Below are 24,000 nucleotides of genomic sequence, written 5' to 3'. Positions count from 1 at the left end.
GATCTTTCAGGGTGAACATCCAGTCTAAACTGAGCAGGAGATCTTTCAGGGTGGACATCCAGTCTAAACTGAGCAGGAGATCTTTCAGGGTGGACATCCAGTCTAAACTGAGCAGAAGATCTTTCAGGGTGGACATCCAGTCTAAACTGAGCAGGAGATCTTTCAGGGTGAACATCCAGTCTAAACTGAGCAGAAGATCTTTCAGGGTAAAGATCCAGTCTAAAGTGAGCAGGAGATCTTTCAGGGTAAAGATCCAGTCTAAAGTGAGCAGGAGATCTTTCAGGGTAAAGATCCAGTCTAAAGTGAGCAGGAGATCTTTCAGGGTAAAGATCCAGTCTAAAGTGAGCAGGAGATCTTCCAGGGTGAACATCCAGTCTAAACTGAGCTGGAGATCTTTCAGGGTGAACATCCAGTCTAAACTGAGCTGGAGATCTTTCAGGGTGAACATCCAGTCTAAACTGAGCTGGAGATCTTTCAGGGTGAACATCCAGTCTAAACCGAGCAGGAGATCTCTCAGGGTGAACATCCAGTCTAAACCGAGCAGGAGATCTCTCAGGGTGAACATCCAGTCTAAACTGCAGGTAGTTTTGTGCCACTTTAGTCCGCCTTGAAGTGGAGTTTTAAGCCCGGACACACAAATTGGAATGAAATAGAAAAAAGAAAGAACGTTTATGCTGTGTTTTTAGCTATGATATGAGCAGCGGTAGCAGGCCTACTATAACACTGGAAGTGGGGCGGCTGGCTTGTATGAAACACGTAAGTATTGCGTGCATATTATGCTATTAGCATCCTCTATAAACACTATGCTACTTGCATGGGAGAGCTGTTCAGTTTGTCTATGTATATTGTATCTGTCCCTATCAAACAAACCATCAACAAATACATAAATCATATTGCAGAAAGATGACAGGTAATCGTTTCAGCCTGTTGAGGACAGCAGACCTTCTTCATCATTTGTTGTCAAAATGTCAGACACCACTGATGTGATTTTGACAAAGCGTGGTGAAATAACTGACACTGATGGCTCCAGAGGAGACTGCAGTTATACAGCTCAAAACAAGGAGACATGTTAGTTACGGATTGGCCCACACAGGGATTTCATCATGCGTGGGGTACGACATGTTTACTGTTGTGTTGTCTATGGTATCTAATGTTAGAAGTTTACGAGAGGCTGTTGAGAGCTGGTGACAGTTGCATGGACTCTACACTGAACTAGCCCTTGTACTTATTCTTATGGATAGAGTACTGCAGGAATAAGTCCAGAAGACCTGGATGTAGCACTTCCTGGTTCTTGTGTAAAAGTCAATGGGGTTTTTGTATGTGGATTAACTGGATTTCAATGAAATGCTTGAAATAAGTTATGTGGGTAACACAAGTTTATGCAACAGTGAAGTTTGTGTCCAGCAAGATCATCTCCACAAATGGGAACTTTCATGACTTTCACCACTTACAGCAGGGATGGGCAACTTTGATGATAGAGAGGAGCCACACAAAAAATGTCCTCACTACCAGAGGGCCAGATTGTGACCAGTAGCCTACTGTAACACCATCACTCCCAATTATAGCTACTAATTGGATGAAAAAGACTGGTAATCAAAGTTTTATACCAGCATTTATATTTTTCCTATTCAAATTTAGTAATTCTTCCATTTAGATGACACCAGAAACTTTGCTCTAACTTTAAAACAGCCCGCTACAGCAATTTGAAGGGGTACATCACTCAAATATGTGATATTAATCAGATTAGTAATGTTGCATGTGCATCCTGGATATGGTTTGTTACAATAGCTTTAGCTCAAATGCGTTAAACAGTATGTGGATGGACAATGCTAACACCATTAGCACCATGTTCTGGGTTGTACAGTAAAATTAAAACACAGATTTTGGTGGTCTAACCTAACCAAAAACGTCCGCCTTGTAAAAAAAAAAAGGGAAATTGACACAAGGGCCACACTGAGTGAGATCAGGGGCCGCATGGGGCCGGCGGTAGCCTCAGCCAGGTAGGATTTATTACATCACTGATGACATCACAATTGCTCGAGTGACATCACTGATGACATCACTTCCAGTTGGGTGACATCACTTCCGTCATAAACGCGACTGACACCACCACAGAGCCCACTTAGCCAATTTGAACTAAGATGCTTCAAAAGTCATTAAAGTGGTCCTCATTCAAAGTTCACTGTTTCATCAACTTTTGTTAACCACAGAGCTTACTTCATGCATTTAACCAAAATTCCCATTGATTTTTACACGTAAGAACCAGGAAGTGCAGGGACTTCTGGGTACGCCTACAAAAATACCTTCCTCCCTGCGGTACTCTATTATAGATTCAAGTATAGTCTATAGTTAACAGTGTATAGTTTCCATAGCTTCTAGTTTAGTTTACAGAGGGCTGACGTGACTGTGGAGGGACTCCATGGTGTCTGATGCGATGCTATGGTTTCCAGCTGTACGCTGCGGCCGAGAGGAGTTGTAGTTGTACTGAAAGGCTTGTAGTTTGTAGCGGTTGTAGTTGTAGTTAATGGCGTGTAGTTTGAAGCGGTTGTAATTGTAGTTAATGGCGTGTAGTTTGAAGCGGTTGCTGGACTTTATGGCGTGCTGACAGGTGATCCTCTGAGGCTGTTGAGGGCGGCGTGGATCCTGAAGTGCAGTCTGGATTCCATGGAGTAGTCCTTGTAGTTCATCCTGATGGAGGATACAGAGAAAGCATTCAGAATAAAAAAGTCCATTAGTGCATTAAAATCATATAATGCACACCTAGTTATTGATTATCCCTTACATATAGATGTATAGTTGTAGAGAAGTGTAGGAAGAGACAGAGAGGTGCTATATAAAAGTAAATTCAGGTGTATGAAGAGGACTTACTTGGCGTTATGACTCTGGACCTCGAGGTAAATACAGGTGTATGAAGAGGACTTAGTGTTATGACTGGACCTCGAGGTAAATACAGGTGTATGAAGAGGACTTACTTAGCGTTATGACTCTGGACCTGGAGGTAAATACAGGTGTATGAAGAGGACTTACTTGACATTATGACTCTGGACCTCGAGGTAAATTCAGGTATATGAAGAGGACTTACTTGGCGTTATGACTCTGGACCTCGAGGTAAATACAGGTGTATGAAGAGGACTTACTTAGCGTTATGACTCTGGACCTCAAGGTAAATACATGTGTATGAAGAGGACTTACTTGGCGTTATGACTCTGGACCTCGAGGTAAATACAGGTGTATGAAGAGGACTTACTTAGCGTTATGACTCTGGACCTCGAGGTAAATTTAGGTGTATGAAGAGGACTTACTTAGCGTTATGACTCTGGACCTCGAGGTAAATACAGGTGTATGAAGAGGACTTACTTGACATTATGACTCTGGACCTCGAGGTAAATACAGGTGTATGAAGAGGACTTACTTGGCGTTATGACTCTGGACCTCGAGGTAAATTCAGGTGTATGAAGAGGACTTACTTGGCGTTATGACTCTGGACCTCGAGGTAAATACAGGTGTATGAAGAGGACTTACTTGGCGTTATGACTCTGGACCTCGAGGTAAATACAGGTGTATGAAGAGGACTTACTTGACATTATGACTCTGGACCTCGAGGTAAATACAGGTGTATGAAGAGGACTTACTTGGCGTTATGACTCTGGACCTCGAGGTAAATACAGGTGTATGAAGAGGACTTACTTAGTGTTATGACTCTGGACCTCAAGGTAAATACAGGTGTATGAAGAGGACTTACTTAGCGTTATGACTCTGGACCTCGAGGTAAATACAAGTGTATGAAGAGGACTTAGTTAGCGTTATGACTCTGGACCTCGAGGTAAATACAGGTGTATGAAGAGGACTTACTTAGCGTTATGACTCTGGACCTCGAGGTAAATACAGGTGTATTAAGAGGACTTACTTGGCGTTATGACTCTGGACCTCGAGGTAAATACAGGTGTATGAAGAGGACTTACTTGACATTATGACTCTGGACCTCGAGGTAAATACAGGTGTATGAAGAGGACTTACTTGGCGTTATGACTCTGGACCTCTAGGTAAATACAGGTATATGAAGAGGACTTACTTGACATTATGACTCTGGACCTCGAGGTAAATACAGGTGTATGAAGAGGACTTACTTGACATTATGACTCTGGACCTCGAGGTAAATACAGGTGTATGAAGAGGACTTACTTGGCGTTATGACTCTGGACCTCGAGGTAAATACAGGTGTATGAAGAGGACTTACTTGACATTATGACTCTGGACCTCGAGGTAAATACAGGTGTATGAAGAGGACTTACTTGACATTATGACTCTGGACCTCGAGGTAAATACAGGTGTATGAAGAGGACTTACTTGACATTATGACTCTGGACCTCGAGGTAAATACAGGTGTATGAAGAGGACTTACTTGGCGTTATGACTCTGGACCTCGAGGTAAATTCAGGTGTATGAAGAGGACTTACTTGGCGTTATGATTCTGGACCTTGAGGTAAATACAGGTATATGAAGAGGACTTACTTAGCGTTATGACTCTGAACCTCGAGGTAAATTCAGGTGTATGAAGAGGACCTACTTGGCGTTATGACTCTGGACCTTGAGGTAAATACAGGTATATGAAGAGGACTTACTTAGCGTTATGACTCTGGACCTCGAGGTAAATTCAGGTGTATGAAGAGGACTTACTTGGCGTTATGACTCTGGACCTCGAGGTAAATTCAGGTGTATGAAGAGGACTTACCTGACATTATGACTCTGGACCTCGAGGTAAATACAGGTGTATGAAGAGGACTTACTTGGCGTTATGACTCTGGACCTCGAGGTAAATACAGGTGTATGAAGAGGACTTACTTAGTGTTATGACTCTGGACCTCAAGGTAAATACAGGTGTATGAAGAGGACTTACTTAGCGTTATGACTCTGGACCTCGAGGTAAATACAGGTGTATGAAGAGGACTTACTTAGCGTTATGACTCTGGACCTCGAGGTAAATACAGGTGTATGAAGAGGACTTACTTAGCGTTATGACTCTGGACCTCGAGGTAAATACAGGTGTATTAAGAGGACTTACTTGGCGTTATGACTCTGGACCTCGAGGTAAATACAGGTGTATGAAGAGGACTTACTTGGCGTTATGACTCTGGACCTCGAGGTAAATACAGGTATATGAAGAGGACTTACTTGACATTATGACTCTGGACCTCGAGGTAAATACAGGTGTATGAAGAGGACTTACTTGGCGTTATGACTCTGGACCTCTAGGTAAATACAGGTATATGAAGAGGACTTACTTGGCGTTATGACTCTGGACCTCGAGGTAAATACAGGTGTATGAAGAGGACTTACTTGACATTATGACTCTGGACCTCGAGGTAAATACAGGTGTATGAAGAGGACTTACTTGACATTATGACTCTGGACCTCGAGGTAAATACAGGTGTATGAAGAGGACTTACTTGACATTATGACTCTGGACCTCGAGGTAAATACAGGTGTATGAAGAGGACTTACTTGACATTATGACTCTGGACCTTGAGGTAAATACAGGTGTATGAAGAGGACTTACTTGACATTATGACTCTGGACCTCGAGGTAAATACAGGTGTATGAAGAGGACTTACTTGGCGTTATGACTCTGGACCTCAAGGTAAATTCAGGTGTATGAAGAGGACTTACTTGGCGTTATGACTCTGGACCTCGAGGTAAATACAGGTGTATGAAGAGGACTTACTTAGCGTTATGACTCTGGACCTCGAGGTAAATACAGGTGTATGAAGAGGACTTACTTAGCGTTATGACTCTGGACCTCGAGGTAAATACAGGTGTATGAAGAGGACTTAGTGTTATGACTGGACCTCGAGGTAAATACAGGTGTATGAAGAGGACTTACTTAGCGTTATGACTCTGGACCTGGAGGTAAATACAGGTGTATGAAGAGGACTTACTTGACATTATGACTCTGGACCTCGAGGTAAATTCAGGTATATGAAGAGGACTTACTTGGCGTTATGACTCTGGACCTCGAGGTAAATACAGGTGTATGAAGAGGACTTACTTAGCGTTATGACTCTGGACCTCAAGGTAAATACAGGTGTATGAAGAGGACTTACTTGGCGTTATGACTCTGGACCTCGAGGTAAATACAGGTGTATGAAGAGGACTTACTTGGCGTTATGACTCTGGACCTCGAGGTAAATACAGGTGTATGAAGAGGACTTACTTAGTGTTATGACTCTGGACCTCAAGGTAAATACAGGTGTATGAAGAGGACTTACTTAGCGTTATGACTCTGGACCTCGAGGTAAATACAGGTGTATGAAGAGGACTTAGTTAGCGTTATGACTCTGGACCTCGAGGTAAATACAGGTGTATGAAGAGGACTTACTTAGTGTTATGACTCTGGACCTCGAGGTAAATACAGGTGTATTAAGAGGACTTACTTGGCGTTATGACTCTGGACCTCAAGGTAAATTCAGGTGTATGAAGAGGACTTACTTGGCGTTATGACTCTGGACCTCGAGGTAAATACAGGTGTATGAAGAGGACTTACTTAGCGTTATGACTCTGGACCTCGAGGTAAATTTAGGTGTATGAAGAGGACTTACTTAGCGTTATGACTCTGGACCTCGAGGTAAATACAGGTGTATGAAGAGGACTTAGTGTTATGACTGGACCTCGAGGTAAATACAGGTGTATGAAGAGGACTTACTTAGCGTTATGACTCTGGACCTGGAGGTAAATACAGGTGTATGAAGAGGACTTACTTGACATTATGACTCTGGACCTCGAGGTAAATTCAGGTATATGAAGAGGACTTACTTGGCGTTATGACTCTGGACCTCGAGGTAAATACAGGTGTATGAAGAGGACTTACTTAGCGTTATGACTCTGGACCTCAAGGTAAATACAGGTGTATGAAGAGGACTTACTTGGCGTTATGACTCTGGACCTCGAGGTAAATACAGGTGTATGAAGAGGACTTACTTAGCGTTATGACTCTGGACCTCGAGGTAAATTTAGGTGTATGAAGAGGACTTACTTAGCGTTATGACTCTGGACCTCGAGGTAAATACAGGTGTATGAAGAGGACTTACTTGGCGTTATGACTCTGGACCTCTAGGTAAATACAGGTATATGAAGAGGACTTACTTGGCGTTATGACTCTGGACCTCGAGGTAAATACAGGTGTATGAAGAGGACTTACTTGACATTATGACTCTGGACCTCGAGGTAAATACAGGTGTATGAAGAGGACTTACTTGACATTATGACTCTGGACCTCGAGGTAAATACAGGTGTATGAAGAGGACTTACTTGACATTATGACTCTGGACCTCGAGGTAAATACAGGTGTATGAAGAGGACTTACTTGACATTATGACTCTGGACCTTGAGGTAAATACAGGTGTATGAAGAGGACTTACTTGACATTATGACTCTGGACCTCGAGGTAAATACAGGTGTATGAAGAGGACTTACTTGGCGTTATGACTCTGGACCTCAAGGTAAATTCAGGTGTATGAAGAGGACTTACTTGGCATTATGACTCTGGACCTCGAGGTAAATACAGGTGTATGAAGAGGACTTACTTAGCGTTATGACTCTGGACCTCGAGGTAAATACAGGTGTATGAAGAGGACTTACTTAGCGTTATGACTCTGGACCTCGAGGTAAATACAGGTGTATGAAGAGGACTTAGTGTTATGACTGGACCTCGAGGTAAATACAGGTGTATGAAGAGGACTTACTTAGCGTTATGACTCTGGACCTGGAGGTAAATACAGGTGTATGAAGAGGACTTACTTGACATTATGACTCTGGACCTCGAGGTAAATTCAGGTATATGAAGAGGACTTACTTGGCGTTATGACTCTGGACCTCGAGGTAAATACAGGTGTATGAAGAGGACTTACTTAGCGTTATGACTCTGGACCTCAAGGTAAATACAGGTGTATGAAGAGGACTTACTTGGCGTTATGACTCTGGACCTCGAGGTAAATACAGGTGTATGAAGAGGACTTACTTGGCGTTATGACTCTGGACCTCGAGGTAAATACACGTGTATGAAGAGGACTTACTTAGTGTTATGACTCTGGACCTCAAGGTAAATACAGGTGTATGAAGAGGACTTACTTAGCGTTATGACTCTGGACCTCGAGGTAAATACAGGTGTATGAAGAGGACTTAGTTAGCGTTATGACTCTGGACCTCGAGGTAAATACAGGTGTATGAAGAGGACTTACTTAGTGTTATGACTCTGGACCTCGAGGTAAATACAGGTGTATTAAGAGGACTTACTTGGCGTTATGACTCTGGACCTCAAGGTAAATTCAGGTGTATGAAGAGGACTTACTTGGCGTTATGACTCTGGACCTCGAGGTAAATACAGGTGTATGAAGAGGACTTACTTAGCGTTATGACTCTGGACCTCGAGGTAAATTTAGGTGTATGAAGAGGACTTACTTAGCGTTATGACTCTGGACCTCGAGGTAAATACAGGTGTATGAAGAGGACTTAGTGTTATGACTGGACCTCGAGGTAAATACAGGTGTATGAAGAGGACTTACTTAGCGTTATGACTCTGGACCTGGAGGTAAATACAGGTGTATGAAGAGGACTTACTTGACATTATGACTCTGGACCTCGAGGTAAATTCAGGTATATGAAGAGGACTTACTTGGCGTTATGACTCTGGACCTCGAGGTAAATACAGGTGTATGAAGAGGACTTACTTAGCGTTATGACTCTGGACCTCAAGGTAAATACAGGTGTATGAAGAGGACTTACTTGGCGTTATGACTCTGGACCTCGAGGTAAATACAGGTGTATGAAGAGGACTTACTTAGCGTTATGACTCTGGACCTCGAGGTAAATTTAGGTGTATGAAGAGGACTTACTTAGCGTTATGACTCTGGACCTCGAGGTAAATACAGGTGTATGAAGAGGACTTCAGTGTTTCCCATACATAAAGGAATTTGTGGCGGGCCGCCACAATAATATTTTGACCGCCACAATAAGATGTTGACAAAAAAAAAAAAAAAAAAATTTTTTTTTTTTTTTACAGTGCACCTGAACGCAACATGCAAGATATCCGCTGAATAGGTGTCCAATAAATGTTCATGTCATTCTGGCCAATACTTCTGTTATAGCATTTCAGTCTGGAATATGGAATATCTTTCAATAATCTATGATTTAGCTGCTAAATTGTCAAATACCACCATCTGCTCGCTACCCAGGCACTTATGTATGTACTTAACCTAACTAACTTAACCTAACTAACTATCCGGTGTGCACAACACTGTCAGCCTAAACTCCGGCTGACACCCCAAAAACCTACAATCCGCTACAGAAAAATGTATATTGTTTGTTTATTAACTGGCCCCTCGCCTTCTATCATTTCACGAAAGTGGCAAAGCAAGTTGAGTATCCCTGACCTATAGGGAGAAATTTAGTTTGTCATTGTAAACCCACAGCACAGTAATGATGACATGTTCTTCATAGATCTAGCCTTTTAATTTTGCTCTTAAGCTTTCTCAAAGTACACCAAATTCATGCATTTTACTTTAAAATGTTTACAAAAATGTCGCGGGGGGGCATGCCCCCGCACCCCCCTAGGGGGTCTGTGGTCCTCCACCACAAATTCTCTAAATCCTGTGGGAAACACTGGACTTACTTGACATTATGACTCTGGACCTCGAGGTAAATACAGGTGTATGAAGAGGACTTACTTGGCGTTATGACTCTGGACCTCGAGGTAAATTCAGGTGTATGAAGAGGACTTACTTGGCGTTATGACTCTGGACCTCGAGGTAAATACAGGTGTATGAAGAGGACTTACTTGGCGTTATGACTCTGGACCTCGAGGTAAATACAGGTGTATGAAGAGGACTTACTTGACATTATGACTCTGGACCTCGAGGTAAATACAGGTGTATGAAGAGGACTTACTTGGCGTTATGACTCTGGACCTCGAGGTAAATACAGGTGTATGAAGAGGACTTACTTAGTGTTATGACTCTGGACCTCAAGGTAAATACAGGTGTATGAAGAGGACTTACTTAGCGTTATGACTCTGGACCTCGAGGTAAATACAGGTGTATGAAGAGGACTTAGTTAGCGTTATGACTCTGGACCTCGAGGTAAATACAGGTGTATGAAGAGGACTTACTTAGCGTTATGACTCTGGACCTCGAGGTAAATACAGGTGTATTAAGAGGACTTACTTGGCGTTATGACTCTGGACCTCGAGGTAAATACAGGTGTATGAAGAGGACTTACTTGACATTATGACTCTGGACCTCGAGGTAAATACAGGTGTATGAAGAGGACTTACTTGGCGTTATGACTCTGGACCTCTAGGTAAATACAGGTATATGAAGAGGACTTACTTGACATTATGACTCTGGACCTCGAGGTAAATACAGGTGTATGAAGAGGACTTACTTGACATTATGACTCTGGACCTCGAGGTAAATACAGGTGTATGAAGAGGACTTACTTGGCGTTATGACTCTGGACCTCGAGATAAATACAGGTGTATGAAGAGGACTTCCTTGACATTATGACTCTGGACCTCGAGGTAAATACAGGTGTATGAAGAGGACTTACTTGACATTATGACTCTGGACCTCGAGGTAAATACAGGTGTATGAAGAGGACTTACTTGAAATTATGACTCTGGACCTCGAGGTAAATACATGTGTATGAAGAGGACTTACTTGGCGTTATGACTCTGGACCTCGAGGTAAATTCAGGTGTATGAAGAGGACTTACTTGGCGTTATGACTCTGGACCTTGAGGTAAATACAGGTATATGAAGAGGACTTACTCAGCGTTATGACTCTGAACCTCGAGGTAAATTCAGGTGTATGAAGAGGACCTACTTGGCGTTATGACTCTGGACCTTGAGGTAAATACAGGTATATGAAGAGGACTTACTTAGCGTTATGACTCTGGACCTCGAGGTAAATTCAGGTGTATGAAGAGGACTTACTTGGCGTTATGACTCTGGACCTCGAGGTAAATTCAGGTGTATGAAGAGGACTTACCTGACATTATGACTCTGGACCTCGAGGTAAATACAGGTGTATGAAGAGGACTTACTTGGCGTTATGATTCTGGACCTCGAGGTAAATACAGGTGTATGAAGATGACTTACTTAGTGTTATGACTCTGGACCTCAAGGTAAATACAGGTGTATGAAGAGGACTTACTTAGCGTTATGACTCTGGACCTCGAGGTAAATACAGGTGTATGAAGAGGACTTACTTAGCGTTATGACTCTGGACCTCGAGGTAAATACAGGTGTATGAAGAGGACTTACTTAGCGTTATGACTCTGGACCTCGAGGTAAATACAGGTGTATTAAGAGGACTTACTTGGCGTTATGACTCTGGACCTCGAGGTAAATACAGGTGTATGAAGAGGACTTACTTGGCGTTATGACTCTGGACCTCGAGGTAAATACAGGTATATGAAGAGGACTTACTTGACATTATGACTCTGGACCTCGAGGTAAATACAGGTGTATGAAGAGGACTTACTTGGCGTTATGACTCTGGACCTCTAGGTAAATACAGGTATATGAAGAGGACTTACTTGGCGTTATGACTCTGGACCTCGAGGTAAATACAGGTGTATGAAGAGGACTTACTTGACATTATGACTCTGGACCTCGAGGTAAATACAGGTGTATGAAGAGGACTTACTTGACATTATGACTCTGGACCTCGAGGTAAATACAGGTGTATGAAGAGGACTTACTTGACATTATGACTCTGGACCTCGAGGTAAATACAGGTGTATGAAGAGGACTTACTTGACATTATGACTCTGGACCTCGAGGTAAATACAGGTGTATGAAAAGGACTTACTTGACATTATGACTCTGGACCTCGAGGTAAATACAGGTGTATGAAGAGGACTTACTTGGCGTTATGACTCTGGACCTCGAGGTAAATTCAGGTGTATGAAGAGGACTTACTCTGGACCTTGAGGTAAATACAGGTATATGAAGAGGACTTACTTAGCGTTATGACTCTGGACCTCGAGGTAAATACAGGTGTATGAAGAGGACTTACTTGGCGTTATGACTCTGGACCTTGAGGTAAATACAGGTGTATGAAGAGGACTTACTTGGCGTTATGACTCTGAACCTCGAGGTAAATTCAGGTGTATGAAGAGGACTTACTTGGCGTTATGACTCTGGACCTTGAGGTAAATACAGGTGTATGAAGAGGACTTACCTGACATTATGACTCTGGACCTCGAGGTAAATACAGGTGTATGAAGAGGACTTACTTGGCGTTATGACTCTCGACCTTGAGGTAAATACAGGTGTATGAAGAGGACTTACCTGACATTATGACTCTGGACCTCGAGGTAAATACAGGTACATGAAGAGGACTTACTTGGCGTTCTCGATGAACCTGGTGGCCTTGGTGAAGTCTCCCTGTTGTTTATACAGCAGACCCAGCTCATACAGAGTGAAGGGGATCAAGTAGTGATCGTATCTGATACGACGCTCACTGAACACACACACACACACACACACACACACACACACACACACACACACACACACACACACACACACACAAAAGACACAAACAGAAAGAGATAAGTAGCACAATTTCATTTTTCTCACAATTTAAAAAGAAAAAACAGCAAATTAATTTATCTTTGCGTATGTGTGTGTGCGTGCCTGTGTGCACATGTGTGTTTGTATGTGCGTGCATGCATGCATGTGTGTGTGTGTGTGTGTGTGTGTGTGTGTGCGTGCATGCCTGTGTGTGCGCATGTGTGTGCGTGCATGTGTGTGTTACCTGGACAGAACCTGTGTGAAGCAGAGCTCGGCCTGCAGTAACCTGTCCAGATGTTTCAGACAGAGACCTTTCAACATCTGGACCAGACAGCTGTCATCTGGATGGAACTCTGACGGGTCTGGGGGGAGACAGAGGGAGAGAAAGAGGGAGGGAAAGAGAGAGGGGGGAGAGACAGTGAGAGGGACAGAGAGAGGGGGGAGGGAGAGAGGGAGGGAGGGAGGGAGAGAGAGTCATACAGACAGAAGCCACGTTTACACAGAGATCTCCCAATATCCCCGTTAGGAAGGCCTGCAAATGAGTCTTTCCAGAAAATGCTTTTACACAGGCATGATGTTCTGTCGTTGCCATGGAGATGTGAACAGCTGTACCTGCTGCTGAGGGAAATACAATTATTGTGGATGGTCAGAGGGAATCTCCTCACCTACGAGTCACAGAGGGATTTATCAGCTCCGTTACTACCTCCACAGCTCTGTTACTACCTCCACTGGAGGATTCAGCTCCGTTACTACCTCCACTGGAGGATTCAGCTCTGTTACTACCTCCACTAGAGGACTCAGCTCCGTTACTACCTCCACTGGAGGATTCACTGGAGGATTCAGCTCCGTTACTACCTCCACTGGAGGATTCAGCTCCGTTACTACCTCCACTGGAGGATTCAGCTCTGTTACTACCTCCACTGGAGGATTCAGCTCTGTTACTACCTCCACTGGAGGAACGAAAGGCGGAACAAAATGATACGACATTCCGTCCTTGTGACTTTTATACAGAAGGAGAGGCGTAATGACACCGGAATGATGGCAGCGTTCACAGGCTGTGTAAATGACCCTAGAGCAGGGGTGGGCAACTGGTGGCCTGGGGGCCGCATGCCCCAGACCTCAGTCAAAAAACAAAGCGGACGTTTTTGGTTAGGTTAGACCACCCAAATCTGTGTTTTTATTTGACTGTACATCCTAGAACGTGGCACTAATGGTGTTAGCATTGTCCATCCACATACTGTTTAACGTTAGCATTTGAGCTAACGCTATTGTAAAAAACTATATCCAGGATGCACATTGCACATGCAGCATTACTAATCTGATTAATATCACATATTTGGGTGATGTACCCCATCAAATTGCTGTAGCGGGCTGTTTTAAAGCTAGAGCAAAGTTTCTGGTGTCATCTGAATGGAAGAATTACTCAATTTGAATATGAAAAATAAATGTTGGTATAATAAACTTTGATTACCAGTCTTTTTCATCAAATTAGTAGCTATAATTGGGAGTGATGGTGTTACAGTAGGCTACTGAGTGCACGGTCACAACATGGCACTCTGGTAGCAAGGACATTTTTTGTGGCCCTCTCTACTCTATCATCAAAGTTGCCCATCCATGCTCTAGAGAGAAACACGTCTCCCTCTCAGTGTATTATATTAGTAATATTAGTAACAGTGTATTATATTAGTAGCAGTGGTTCAGTACTACTAGTATTTGTACTAACTGGGCTCGTTGCGGAGCTGCTCCTCTGCTGTCTCTATGGTAACCAGCAGAGCCTCTGTGTTGTCCGCTCTCTTCCCCACGATCGTGAAACCGTTCCACACGTACATCATTTCCTGTACAGAGGAGGGGGCGGGGCATACAACATACATCATTTCCTGTACAGAGGAGGGGGTGGGGCCATAACATGCATCAAACCTGTACAGAGGAGGGGGCGGGGCATAACCCCGCATCAACAAACCATTATCCAATCAGACGCTCAGTATTGTCTTATGTCATTCGGAATGAGAGAGGAGCAACAGAGACATCAATTTATCTGTGAAAATGATGCCGATTACACCTAGCTTAAAGGATGGCTTTACCGATTATCAACACATTTTGTATCATTATGTCGTTAATATAAGCAGATTGCCAGTGTTTACCTTCGCTATAAGTTTTCCACATGGAGAGCTCCCATTTCCTCCTTTGGCAAAATATGGAACTGCGGAAGTTCTGCTCAAGACGCAGAATCTGCTCTGAGGGCGGCTGTTATTGTTTAGTTTTATTTTTTAAGTATGCGCACATCCATGGAGAATCACATAGAGAGCCTTAACTCATTCATGGCCAAATACGTCTTTAACGTCTTATCAGGAATGTGCCTCCCAGCCAAAGACGTGTTTGACGTGTTTTTGTTTGTATTCGTGTTTAGCGTAGTTCAAAGACTTCCCCAGCCTGTGACATGGTATCAGGTCCCTGGCCTCAAGCCGGACAAGCCGACAACACGTGAACAAACAACTACGCAGCTGTTGTTTTGAAATGGGGGAGGAGGAATTAATAACAGAAAACGGAGAAACGCTGCCTGTTGCAGAGAGGAGAAACGCCATTGAAATGCCCCTCGGCGCGCTGCGCTGGTCGCCTTGCTGCAGGGCAGCGAACCTGGATGAGTTGTTCCGTTCGCGGTAGTCAAACCCGTGACCAACATGATCGATCCGGTTCCAGCGCCTGGTCCCAAAGCCAAGCCGGACCCCGTTCCTGTGTCCCAGCCCGAACGAGAGGAGGAGAAGGAGAACTAGGACAACGCAGCAACAGACAGGAGCCATTTTTCAGAGCGGATTTGCGCCGTGCATCAAAGACCCGCCGGGATTACATTGAAAGTGACTATAGGCTCTTTCAAACACAGATCACGCAAAATTGTAGTTCAGGAGCCCGTAAAGCTTGGCAGCCTCGCCACACATTTTGTTGTTGATATATATGCATTGCCAACGATGCAGAGGCAGAGGAGGCTAGACGCTGATCTCAGACCAGTTTGGTGTTCTCCTCCTATGCTAATTTGCGGGGAGATCAATAGTGTTCCCTGGGAAGGAGGTGCGATCCAGCAGCAGCTGTGGACAGAACTCTGTGTGTGTGTGTGTGTGTGTGTGTGTGTGTGTGTGTGTGTGTGTTGATGTTACTCTACTGCTGCAAGGCTGCTTTGGATAAAAGGGTCTGCTAAATGACGAAATGTAATGTAATGTAAAGAGACACACATGGGCCCCACTCACTCACACTGAGTAAACTGTATTGTTGAATGTAAAAAAAGCACTTCATGTATGTATATATATATATATATATATATATATATTTTGTCATTTGTGTCATAACGAATAATATTTACATGTCTGATGTCAATACAGTTCAAAATAAAAGAATTGAGAGCGAGTTCTGCCTGAGATTGTGTCCTTTACAAAAATGCCTTTTTCTCCTATTTCCCTTCTCAGAGAGACCTTTTTGGTGAAAACAGGGTGTATATAAATGGCTATAAGTAGAGTACAGAACATGGTAAAAGCTCACTTTTTTTTCTGGTGAACCCAGAGACGTACATCTTCATTTTGAGGTATTGCAAATCACTTTGGTGCTAATAGATAATTTACTGTGGGTCTTGAATGATGACCAACAATTATGAAAATCTTTGGCCTGAGCTCAATATTGGCAGTCCTAAACTGGCCATGAATGAGTTAACGAGCCTTAATGACTTGCAGCTGGTGGGGGCGGAGTTTCTGCAAGCCGGACAAACAGAGTTGGATTTCTCCATGTGGAAAGCATATAGCGAAGGTAAACACTGGCCATCTGCTTATATTAACAACATTATAATGAGTCAAAGAGGTTTGATAATGGGTAAAGCCATCCTTTACATTAGACACCATTAGGGCTGAGTATCAGTACTAATAACCTACTAACCCAGTGCCAAGTAGTATTGAAACTCCTCCAGTCAAACAATACCTGTAATCTGATCCTTTTTCTAGACCGATTTAGAAAGAAATGCTCACAGCCAATCACCGCAAGCGTTCTTCACTTTAATGTGATGTGTGATTGGCTCACTACTGCAGTTGACAGTACAGTCTGTGGTGGTGAAGTGGAGCGTGGTGTATGTGACGGAGTTGACAGTACAGTCTGTGGTGGTGAAGTGGAGAGTGGTGTATGTGACGGAGTTGACAGTACAGTCTGTGGTGGTGAAGTGGAGCGTGGTGTATGTGACAGAGTTGACAGTACAGTCTGTGGTGGTGAAGTGGAGCGTGGTGTATGTGACAGAGTTGACAGTACAGTCTGTGGTGGTGAAGTGGAGCGTGGTGTATGTGACGGAGTTGACAGTACAGTATGTGGTGGTGAAGTGGAGCGTGGTGTATGTGACGGAGTTGACAGTACAGTCTGTGGTGGTGAAGTGGAGCGTGGTGTATGTGACAGAGTTGACAGTACAGTATGTGGTGGTGAAGTGGAGCGTGGTGTATGTGACGGAGTTGACAGTACAGTCTGTGGTGGTGAAGTGGAGCGTGGTGTATGTGACAGAGTTGACAGTACACTCTGGTGGTGAAGTGGAGCGTGGTGTATGTGACGGAGTTTGCAGTACAGTCTGTGGTGGTGAAGTGGAGAGTGGTGTATGTGACGGAGTTGACAGTACAGTCTGTGGTGGTGAAGTGGAGCATGGTGTATGTGACAGAGTTGGCAGTACAGTCTGTGGTGGTGAAGTGGAGCATGGTGTATGTGACAGAGTTGGCAGTACAGTCTGTGGTGGTGAAGTGGAGCGTGGTGTATGTGACAGCTGACAGTACAGTCTGTGGTGGTGAAGTGGAGCGTGGTGTATGTGACAGAGTTGACAGTACAGTCTGTGGTGGTGAAGTGGAGAGTGGTGTATGTGACAGAGTTGGCAGTACAGTCTGTGGTGGTGAAGTGGAGAGTGGTGTATGTGACGGAGTTTGCAGTACAGTCTGTGGTGGTGAAGTGGAGCGTGGTGTATGTGACAGAGTTGGCAGTACAGTCTGTGGTGGTGAAGTGGAGCATGGTGTATGTGACAGAGTTGACAGTACAGTCTGTGGTGGTGAAGTGGAGCATGGTGTATGTGACAGAGTTGGCAGTACAGTCTGTGGTGGTGAAGTGGAGCGTGGTGTATGTGACGGAGTTGACAGTACAGTCTGTGGTGGTGAAGTGGAGCGTGGTGTATGTGACAGTTGACAGTACAGTCTGTGGTGGTGAAGTGGAGCGTGGTGTATGTGACAGAGTTGACAGTACACTCTGTGGTGGTGAAGTGGAGCGTGGTGTATGTGACAGAGTTGACAGTACAGTCTGTGGTGGTGAAGTGGAGCGTGGTGTATGTGACGGAGTTGACAGTACAGTCTGTGGTGGTGAAGTGGAGCATGGTGTATGTGACAGAGTTGGCAGTACAGTCTGTGGTGGTGAAGTGGAGCGTGGTGTATGTGACAGAGTTGGCAGTACAGTCTGTGGTGGTGAAGTGGAGAGTGGTGTATGTGACGGAGTTTGCAGTACAGTCTGTGGTGGTGAAGTGGAGAGTGGTGTATGTGACGGAGTTTGCAGTACAGTCTGTGGTGGTGAAGTGGAGCGTGGTGTATGTGACGGAGTTGACAGTACAGTCTGTGGTGGTGAAGTGGAGCGTGGTGTATGTGACAGAGTTGACAGTACAGTCTGTGGTGGTGAAGTGGAGCGTGGTGTATGTGACAGAGTTGGCAGTACAGTCTGTGGTGGTGAAGTGGAGAGTGGTGTATGTGACAGTTGACAGTACAGTCTGTGGTGGTGAAGTGGAGCGTGGTGTATGTGACAGAGTTGGCAGTACAGTCTGTGGTGGTGAAGTGGAGAGTGGTGTATGTGACGGAGTTTGCAGTACAGTCTGTGGTGGTGAAGTGGAGAGTGGTGTATGTGACGGAGTTTGCAGTACAGTCTGTGGTGGTGAAGTGGAGCGTGGTGTATGTGACGGAGTTGACAGTACAGTCTGTGGTGGTGAAGTGGAGCGTGGTGTATGTGACAGAGTTGACAGTACAGTCTGTGGTGGTGAAGTGGAGCGTGGTGTATGTGACAGAGTTGACAGTACAGTCTGTGGTGGTGAAGTGGAGCGTGGTGTATGTGACAGAGTTGGCAGTACAGTCTGTGGTGGTGAAGTGGAGCGTGGTGTATGTGACGGAGTTGACAGTACAGTCTGTGGTGGTGAAGTGGAGCGTGGTGTATGTGATGGAGTTGACAGTACAGTCTGTGGTGGTAAAGTGGAGCGTGGTGTATGTGATGGAGTTGACAGGTCAGTGAAATGCCACCAGATGCCACCAAAACGTTCAAAAGTATGGCTAAGAAAAGGTATAGAATGAAGTACTCTATTGGGATTGGTATACTGGTGTTGTAATTATTTGATACACTTCATGAAACTATTACTCATCGCTGCATTTCAGCCAATCAGAGCTGTCTGATGGATGTAGTCGTCCAATAGGAAAGCAGTGTACCAGAGCAGGTATGACCAGCCTGACGGGGTTAGCAGCGTTGTAGCGTCTGGATTTCCTCACTGCAAACTTCTCTGTGGGGATGGACTTCCCCGCCAGACGCTGCTTCAGCCCCTCCACCTGCCTGCACGCACACACACACACACACACACACACACACACACACACACAGGCACGCACGCACACGCACACACACACACAGGCACGCACGCACACGCACACACACACACAGGCAGGCACGCACACACACAGACACGCACGCACACACACACGCACACAGGCACGCACGCACACACAGGCACGCACACAGGCACGCACGCACACGCACACACAGGCAGGCACGCACACACACACGCACACAGGCACGCACACACACACACGCACGCACACACACATACACGTACACGCGCACAAGCACACACACATGCACGTCACACACACACACACACGCACACACACGTACGTATGCACGCAAGCACACACATGCACACGAGCGCATGCACGCATATGCACGCACGCACACACACACAGGCACGCACGTCACACGCACACAAACACACACAAACACAGGCACGCACGTCACACACACACACACACACAGGCACACACACACACACACACACACATGAGCGCATGCACGCATATACACGGACACACACACACCAAGGAACAATGTAGTCCTCATTTTGTGTTCTTCATTGTATAATCCTATATAGTTCAATGCATTTCCCCATGTATATTCCATATAGTCCCATGTATGCCATGCATTTTCCCATAGTCTCATATAGAAATCCCTATATTTCCATATTAAGTTAAGTTATCCTTTATTTATCTCCATGGGGAAATTCCTCCTCTGCATTTGACCCATCCTCTACTAGGAACCTTCCTAGAACTAGGAGCAGTGGGCAGCAGCAGTGCAGCGCCCGGGGACCAACTCCAGTTACTTTTACCAGTGCCTTGGTCAGGAGCACTGACAGGAGTATTAACCCTAACATACATGTCTTTGATGGTGGGAGGAAACCGGAGCAGCCGGAGAAAACCCACACGACACAGGGAGAACATGCAAACTCCACACAGAAAGAACTTGGGACTGACCCGAACCCGGGATCTTCTTGCTGTGAGGCAACAGCGCCAACCACTGAGCCACCAATATATATAATATATTATAAAACGGCTCTCTCAAATCAAGCAATCTGATTGGTTCACAGCCATTGTATAAATCCAGTAACCCACTCCAATAACCCATGGCCATGGGTTATTGAGTTGCCATGGCAACTCTCTTACTAAAAGGCTTTGGTTACCTCAAATGACAATGTAGAAAAAACAAATGGCGGAGACAGCTGTCAGATCCTTGTGAATCGATCTTCGCTTATAACTTTACTAATACTTCGCAGAAAATTATGTTTTGTACAAGAATAGACGCGGGCTAATGTCTTCTTTGCAAAAAAAAGGCTGTTAACCCCGCATTTAACCCCGTAACGTTAGTTGGTGTCGGGCTTTGCAGAAAAGCTCTCAGCTTCTCAGCAAGCGCTGAGAATGCAGCGCTGCGCTCGAGCTGCGTGTCGGGCTTTCCAGAAAGCTCTCAGCTTCTCAGCAAGCGCCAGGATTGGCCAATGTCAACTTCAGTCTCCAGAACGATCCAATCAAATCACCCGCCTGCGGCCTCGTGGGATAACAGCTGAGCAGCGGGATATATTTGCCACAACACACTGGCTCTCATGCTATATTGCTTAAATATAATATAATATAATATAATATAATATTCTAAAACGGCTCTCTCAAATCAAGCAATTGTGGTATATTTAGTGTATACCACACTAATAATATACCACAGTTATGAGCAAATTGAGAAAACAAATGGTAGCTAGCTAGCCTCGCAAACTGGAGCTCCGCACCACAATACCCAGAGTGCCTTGCGGTAGTGTTTACTGTCGTCTCCTGCTAGTGACGTCATCAGTATATGACAGCTAGTTAGCCGTTTGCTAGCTAACAATGTTTGCTAGCTGCCTACCGAAATGGAAACATTAGCGTTAACTAATGTTAGCACAAGCATTAGCCAAAGTTAGCTAGCTCACTGTCGTTACCTTCAAAAAGACGCAACGTGAGACAAACTGAACTATGATCAAATCTATTTATTTAGCGTAGCAACATGTCAACTCTGTAGCTCTAGGAAGTAACAACCATAACAACCCGCCCCCAGTAGCCTATAGGCTACCTTCCACAAGGCTTCCTGTTACTCACACATAGAATTAAACAACATAGAGCACACCACACTAACGTTAGCTGTTTGTCACCAAGCCTGTGTTGCTATCTGACAAGTTCAGTTCTGCGTCGGCTCTGTGCAGGGAGCAAAGAGTATGATTTCTGAATAACAGCCATTTAAATTGGAGTTGTTTATTCCTTCCATATTGCCATACTTGGTAAGCGTTTTATTAAAGCAATAGCTCACTTCAGGCCGTGAGATATGCTCATTATAAGTATGACTCTTAGGTGTGGTATAATGAGCATATACCACGGCCTGTCGTGATCTATTGCTTAAATATAATACCATATGATATTATATAAATACCCCCATATATCCTGATGTATTCACCTTATTCACCACGCCCAATTTTTCTCTCTTCCGCGTTCGACGCAACGTATTTGTTCTTCCGGTTCAGTGCTATAGTTGGCGGCCATTTTCAAAATAAAACGTCAGTATGAATGAAGTTTGGCAACATTCAGAATTAAGCTACACTGCGGCCAACTTCAGTTACATGTTCATAACGTTACTGCTGCGAGGAGCCGATGGCTGTACCTGGTCGGCATTTAACGTTAGTTACAAAAGCACGTCGACAGTGTTTTCTCACTGCCAGTAGCCTGACTACAGTAGGGTTTGACAGATAGCTAGTCCGACCGGTGTCAGCACAGCCAGTGCTCCCGGTCCTCGCTGCTCGTTAAAGATTTCCAATAGGCTTTATTCTGATGAACTGGTCACATATATGTTACGTTCTCACCCGACAAATATTAAAACTTTAAAACAGTTTGGGTTTTTTTTGCTTGAAAACAGCTTTTTGGCAAGTCTAAATGACTGCGGTAGGCGTACTCTACTTCCGTGTTTAAAACCGGAAAGACGATTACGAAATGACGTCATGCAGAAGCGTCCTTGTATGGGCAAAGAATAAGGTGTATACTCCCATGTATTTCCATATATATTTCCATGTATTGAGAAATCTTAAAGCTCCATGCAGACTGACTTGAAGAGCTCAACGATGTTCTCCCCCGTCTCCTTCACCTCCTCCTCTGACATCATACTGAGGATAGCTGCCTTCTGGTACACATAGATAGCCTGAGAGAGAGGGAGAGAGAGGGAGGGAGAGAGAGAGAGAGAAAGAGAGAGGAGGAGGGAGAGAGAGAGGGAGGGAGAGAGAGAGAGAAAGAGAGAGGGGGAGGGAGAGAGAGAGAGAGAAAGAGAGAGGAGGAGGGAGAGAGAGAGGGAGGGAGAGAGAGAGAGAAAGAGAGAGGGGGAGGGAGAGAGAGAGGGATAGAGGGAGAAAGAGAGAGAGAGAGAGAGACGAAGTGGAAGGGAGTAGAAAAACAGGAGTAAAAACAGGAAGGGATTTCTAACTGCATTTTACAACTGTTATGTAGGTATGTGATATGTCGTGGTATGGTATGCATGTGTATATACTGTATGTGTGTGTGTGTGTGTGCGCATGCGTGCCTGTGTGTGTGTATGTGTGTGTGTATGTGCATGCCTGTGTGTGTGTGTGTGTGTGTGTGTGTGTGTGTGTGTGTGCGTGCGTGCGTGCGTGTGTGTGTGCGTGCGTGTGTGCGTGTGTGTGTGTGTGTGTGTGTGCGTGCCTGTGTGTCAGTGGCGCCGGAACGAGTTTGCAATTAGGGGGATTTTTTTTTTTTTTTTTGGGCGCCGGCAAGAAAGATTTACGTTTTTTTGGACGTTTGGATGATTTTTAGCATATTTAGAGGAATATCTCATTTTAAATTAACATAAGGATTATACTGTAGTGATGTCATTATTCAGTATTTTCTCCTTTTCTCACTCACTTGGTGACCTGCTCTCCCTTTAGGTCATTTTACAATTACACTACAACAGACAGCAACACAGGCAGAAACACTGAACTTATTATTATTATTATTATTATTATCACTTCGAAACACAGTGCAAAACTTGTCATCTCAACACAAAAATAAAATAACAATAACCGTATACGATTATAGCAGCAGCCAATGACAACACATTCAAGCCATCCTAAAGTGCATTAGTGAGTGCAGTACAGAGTCCGGGTCTGTCTGTCTCTCAGGTGTAATAATCCCACAACGATCACGGCTTTAACAAGTGTCACAGGCTGTGTAAACAGTGTAAAGTGGGCTCTCTGTAACTTGATCCCTGGGTCTGTCTGTCTCTCAGGTGTAATAATCCCACAACAATCACGGCTTTAACAAGCATCACAGGCTGTGTAAACAGTGTAAAGTGGGCTCTAAGCGTCAGGGGCAGTTGCCCCCTCAGATTTTAGAAAAAAAAAAAAAAATGAGGGGGATAAAATTTTAAGGGGGACAAAATGTCCCCATGTCCCCCTGCTTCCGGCGCCCGTGCTGTGTGTGTATGTGCATGCCTGTGTGTGTGTGTGTGTGTGTGTGTGCATGCCTGTGTGTGTGTGTGTGTGTGTGTGTGCGTGCGTGCGTGCATGTAGGTGTGTGTACCTTGGACCAGCGGCTCTCCTTGCACAGCAGGTCAGCGTAGCGGTAGGCCTGGGCCCAGTCCTGCTGGTAGGAGTGGCTCCACATCAGCTCCCAGTAGCACAGGTGGTGGATCTGCTTCCACTCCTGCTGGCTGCTGATGCACTCGCCATACCTGGCCTGGGCCTGGTGGGGGGGGGGAGGAAAAGTGATAAACGCTGCACCATTTCATACATAGACACTATATTGCAATCAGTAGCGGAGCGTACACCGGGGCAGAGGGTGTGCCCGCCCCGGCCC

The 24,000-nt window shown here is 44.8% G+C and overlaps 1 protein-coding gene across 1 annotated transcript in view; it reads right to left on the bottom strand.

Moving 5' to 3' along the window:
• Positions 1-2,102: 2,102 nt before the first annotated feature.
• The window catches only part of LOC310779432 (tetratricopeptide repeat protein 39B-like), a 69,685-nt gene continuing 47,787 nt past the window's right edge, over positions 2,103-24,000 (bottom strand). The window contains exons 9-15 of the mRNA XM_083639965.1: positions 23,725-23,886; positions 22,260-22,351; positions 19,027-19,147; positions 14,295-14,406; positions 12,816-12,933; positions 12,402-12,518; positions 2,103-2,688 (exon numbers count right to left, since the gene is read on the bottom strand). Of these exons, the coding sequence (XP_083496091.1) occupies positions 2,592-2,688; positions 12,402-12,518; positions 12,816-12,933; positions 14,295-14,406; positions 19,027-19,147; positions 22,260-22,351; positions 23,725-23,886 (819 nt within the window). The 3' untranslated portion in view covers positions 2,103-2,591. The remainder of the gene's footprint in view (positions 2,689-12,401; positions 12,519-12,815; positions 12,934-14,294; positions 14,407-19,026; positions 19,148-22,259; positions 22,352-23,724; positions 23,887-24,000) is intronic.

This window comes from Poromitra crassiceps (assembly GCF_964638095.1).
Source record: "Poromitra crassiceps genome assembly, chromosome: 7".
Taxonomy (NCBI): domain Eukaryota; kingdom Metazoa; phylum Chordata; class Actinopteri; order Beryciformes; family Melamphaidae; genus Poromitra; species Poromitra crassiceps.
The sequence above is the reverse complement of the archived record's forward strand: the minus strand, read 5'-3'. Positions and strand labels throughout refer to the sequence as shown.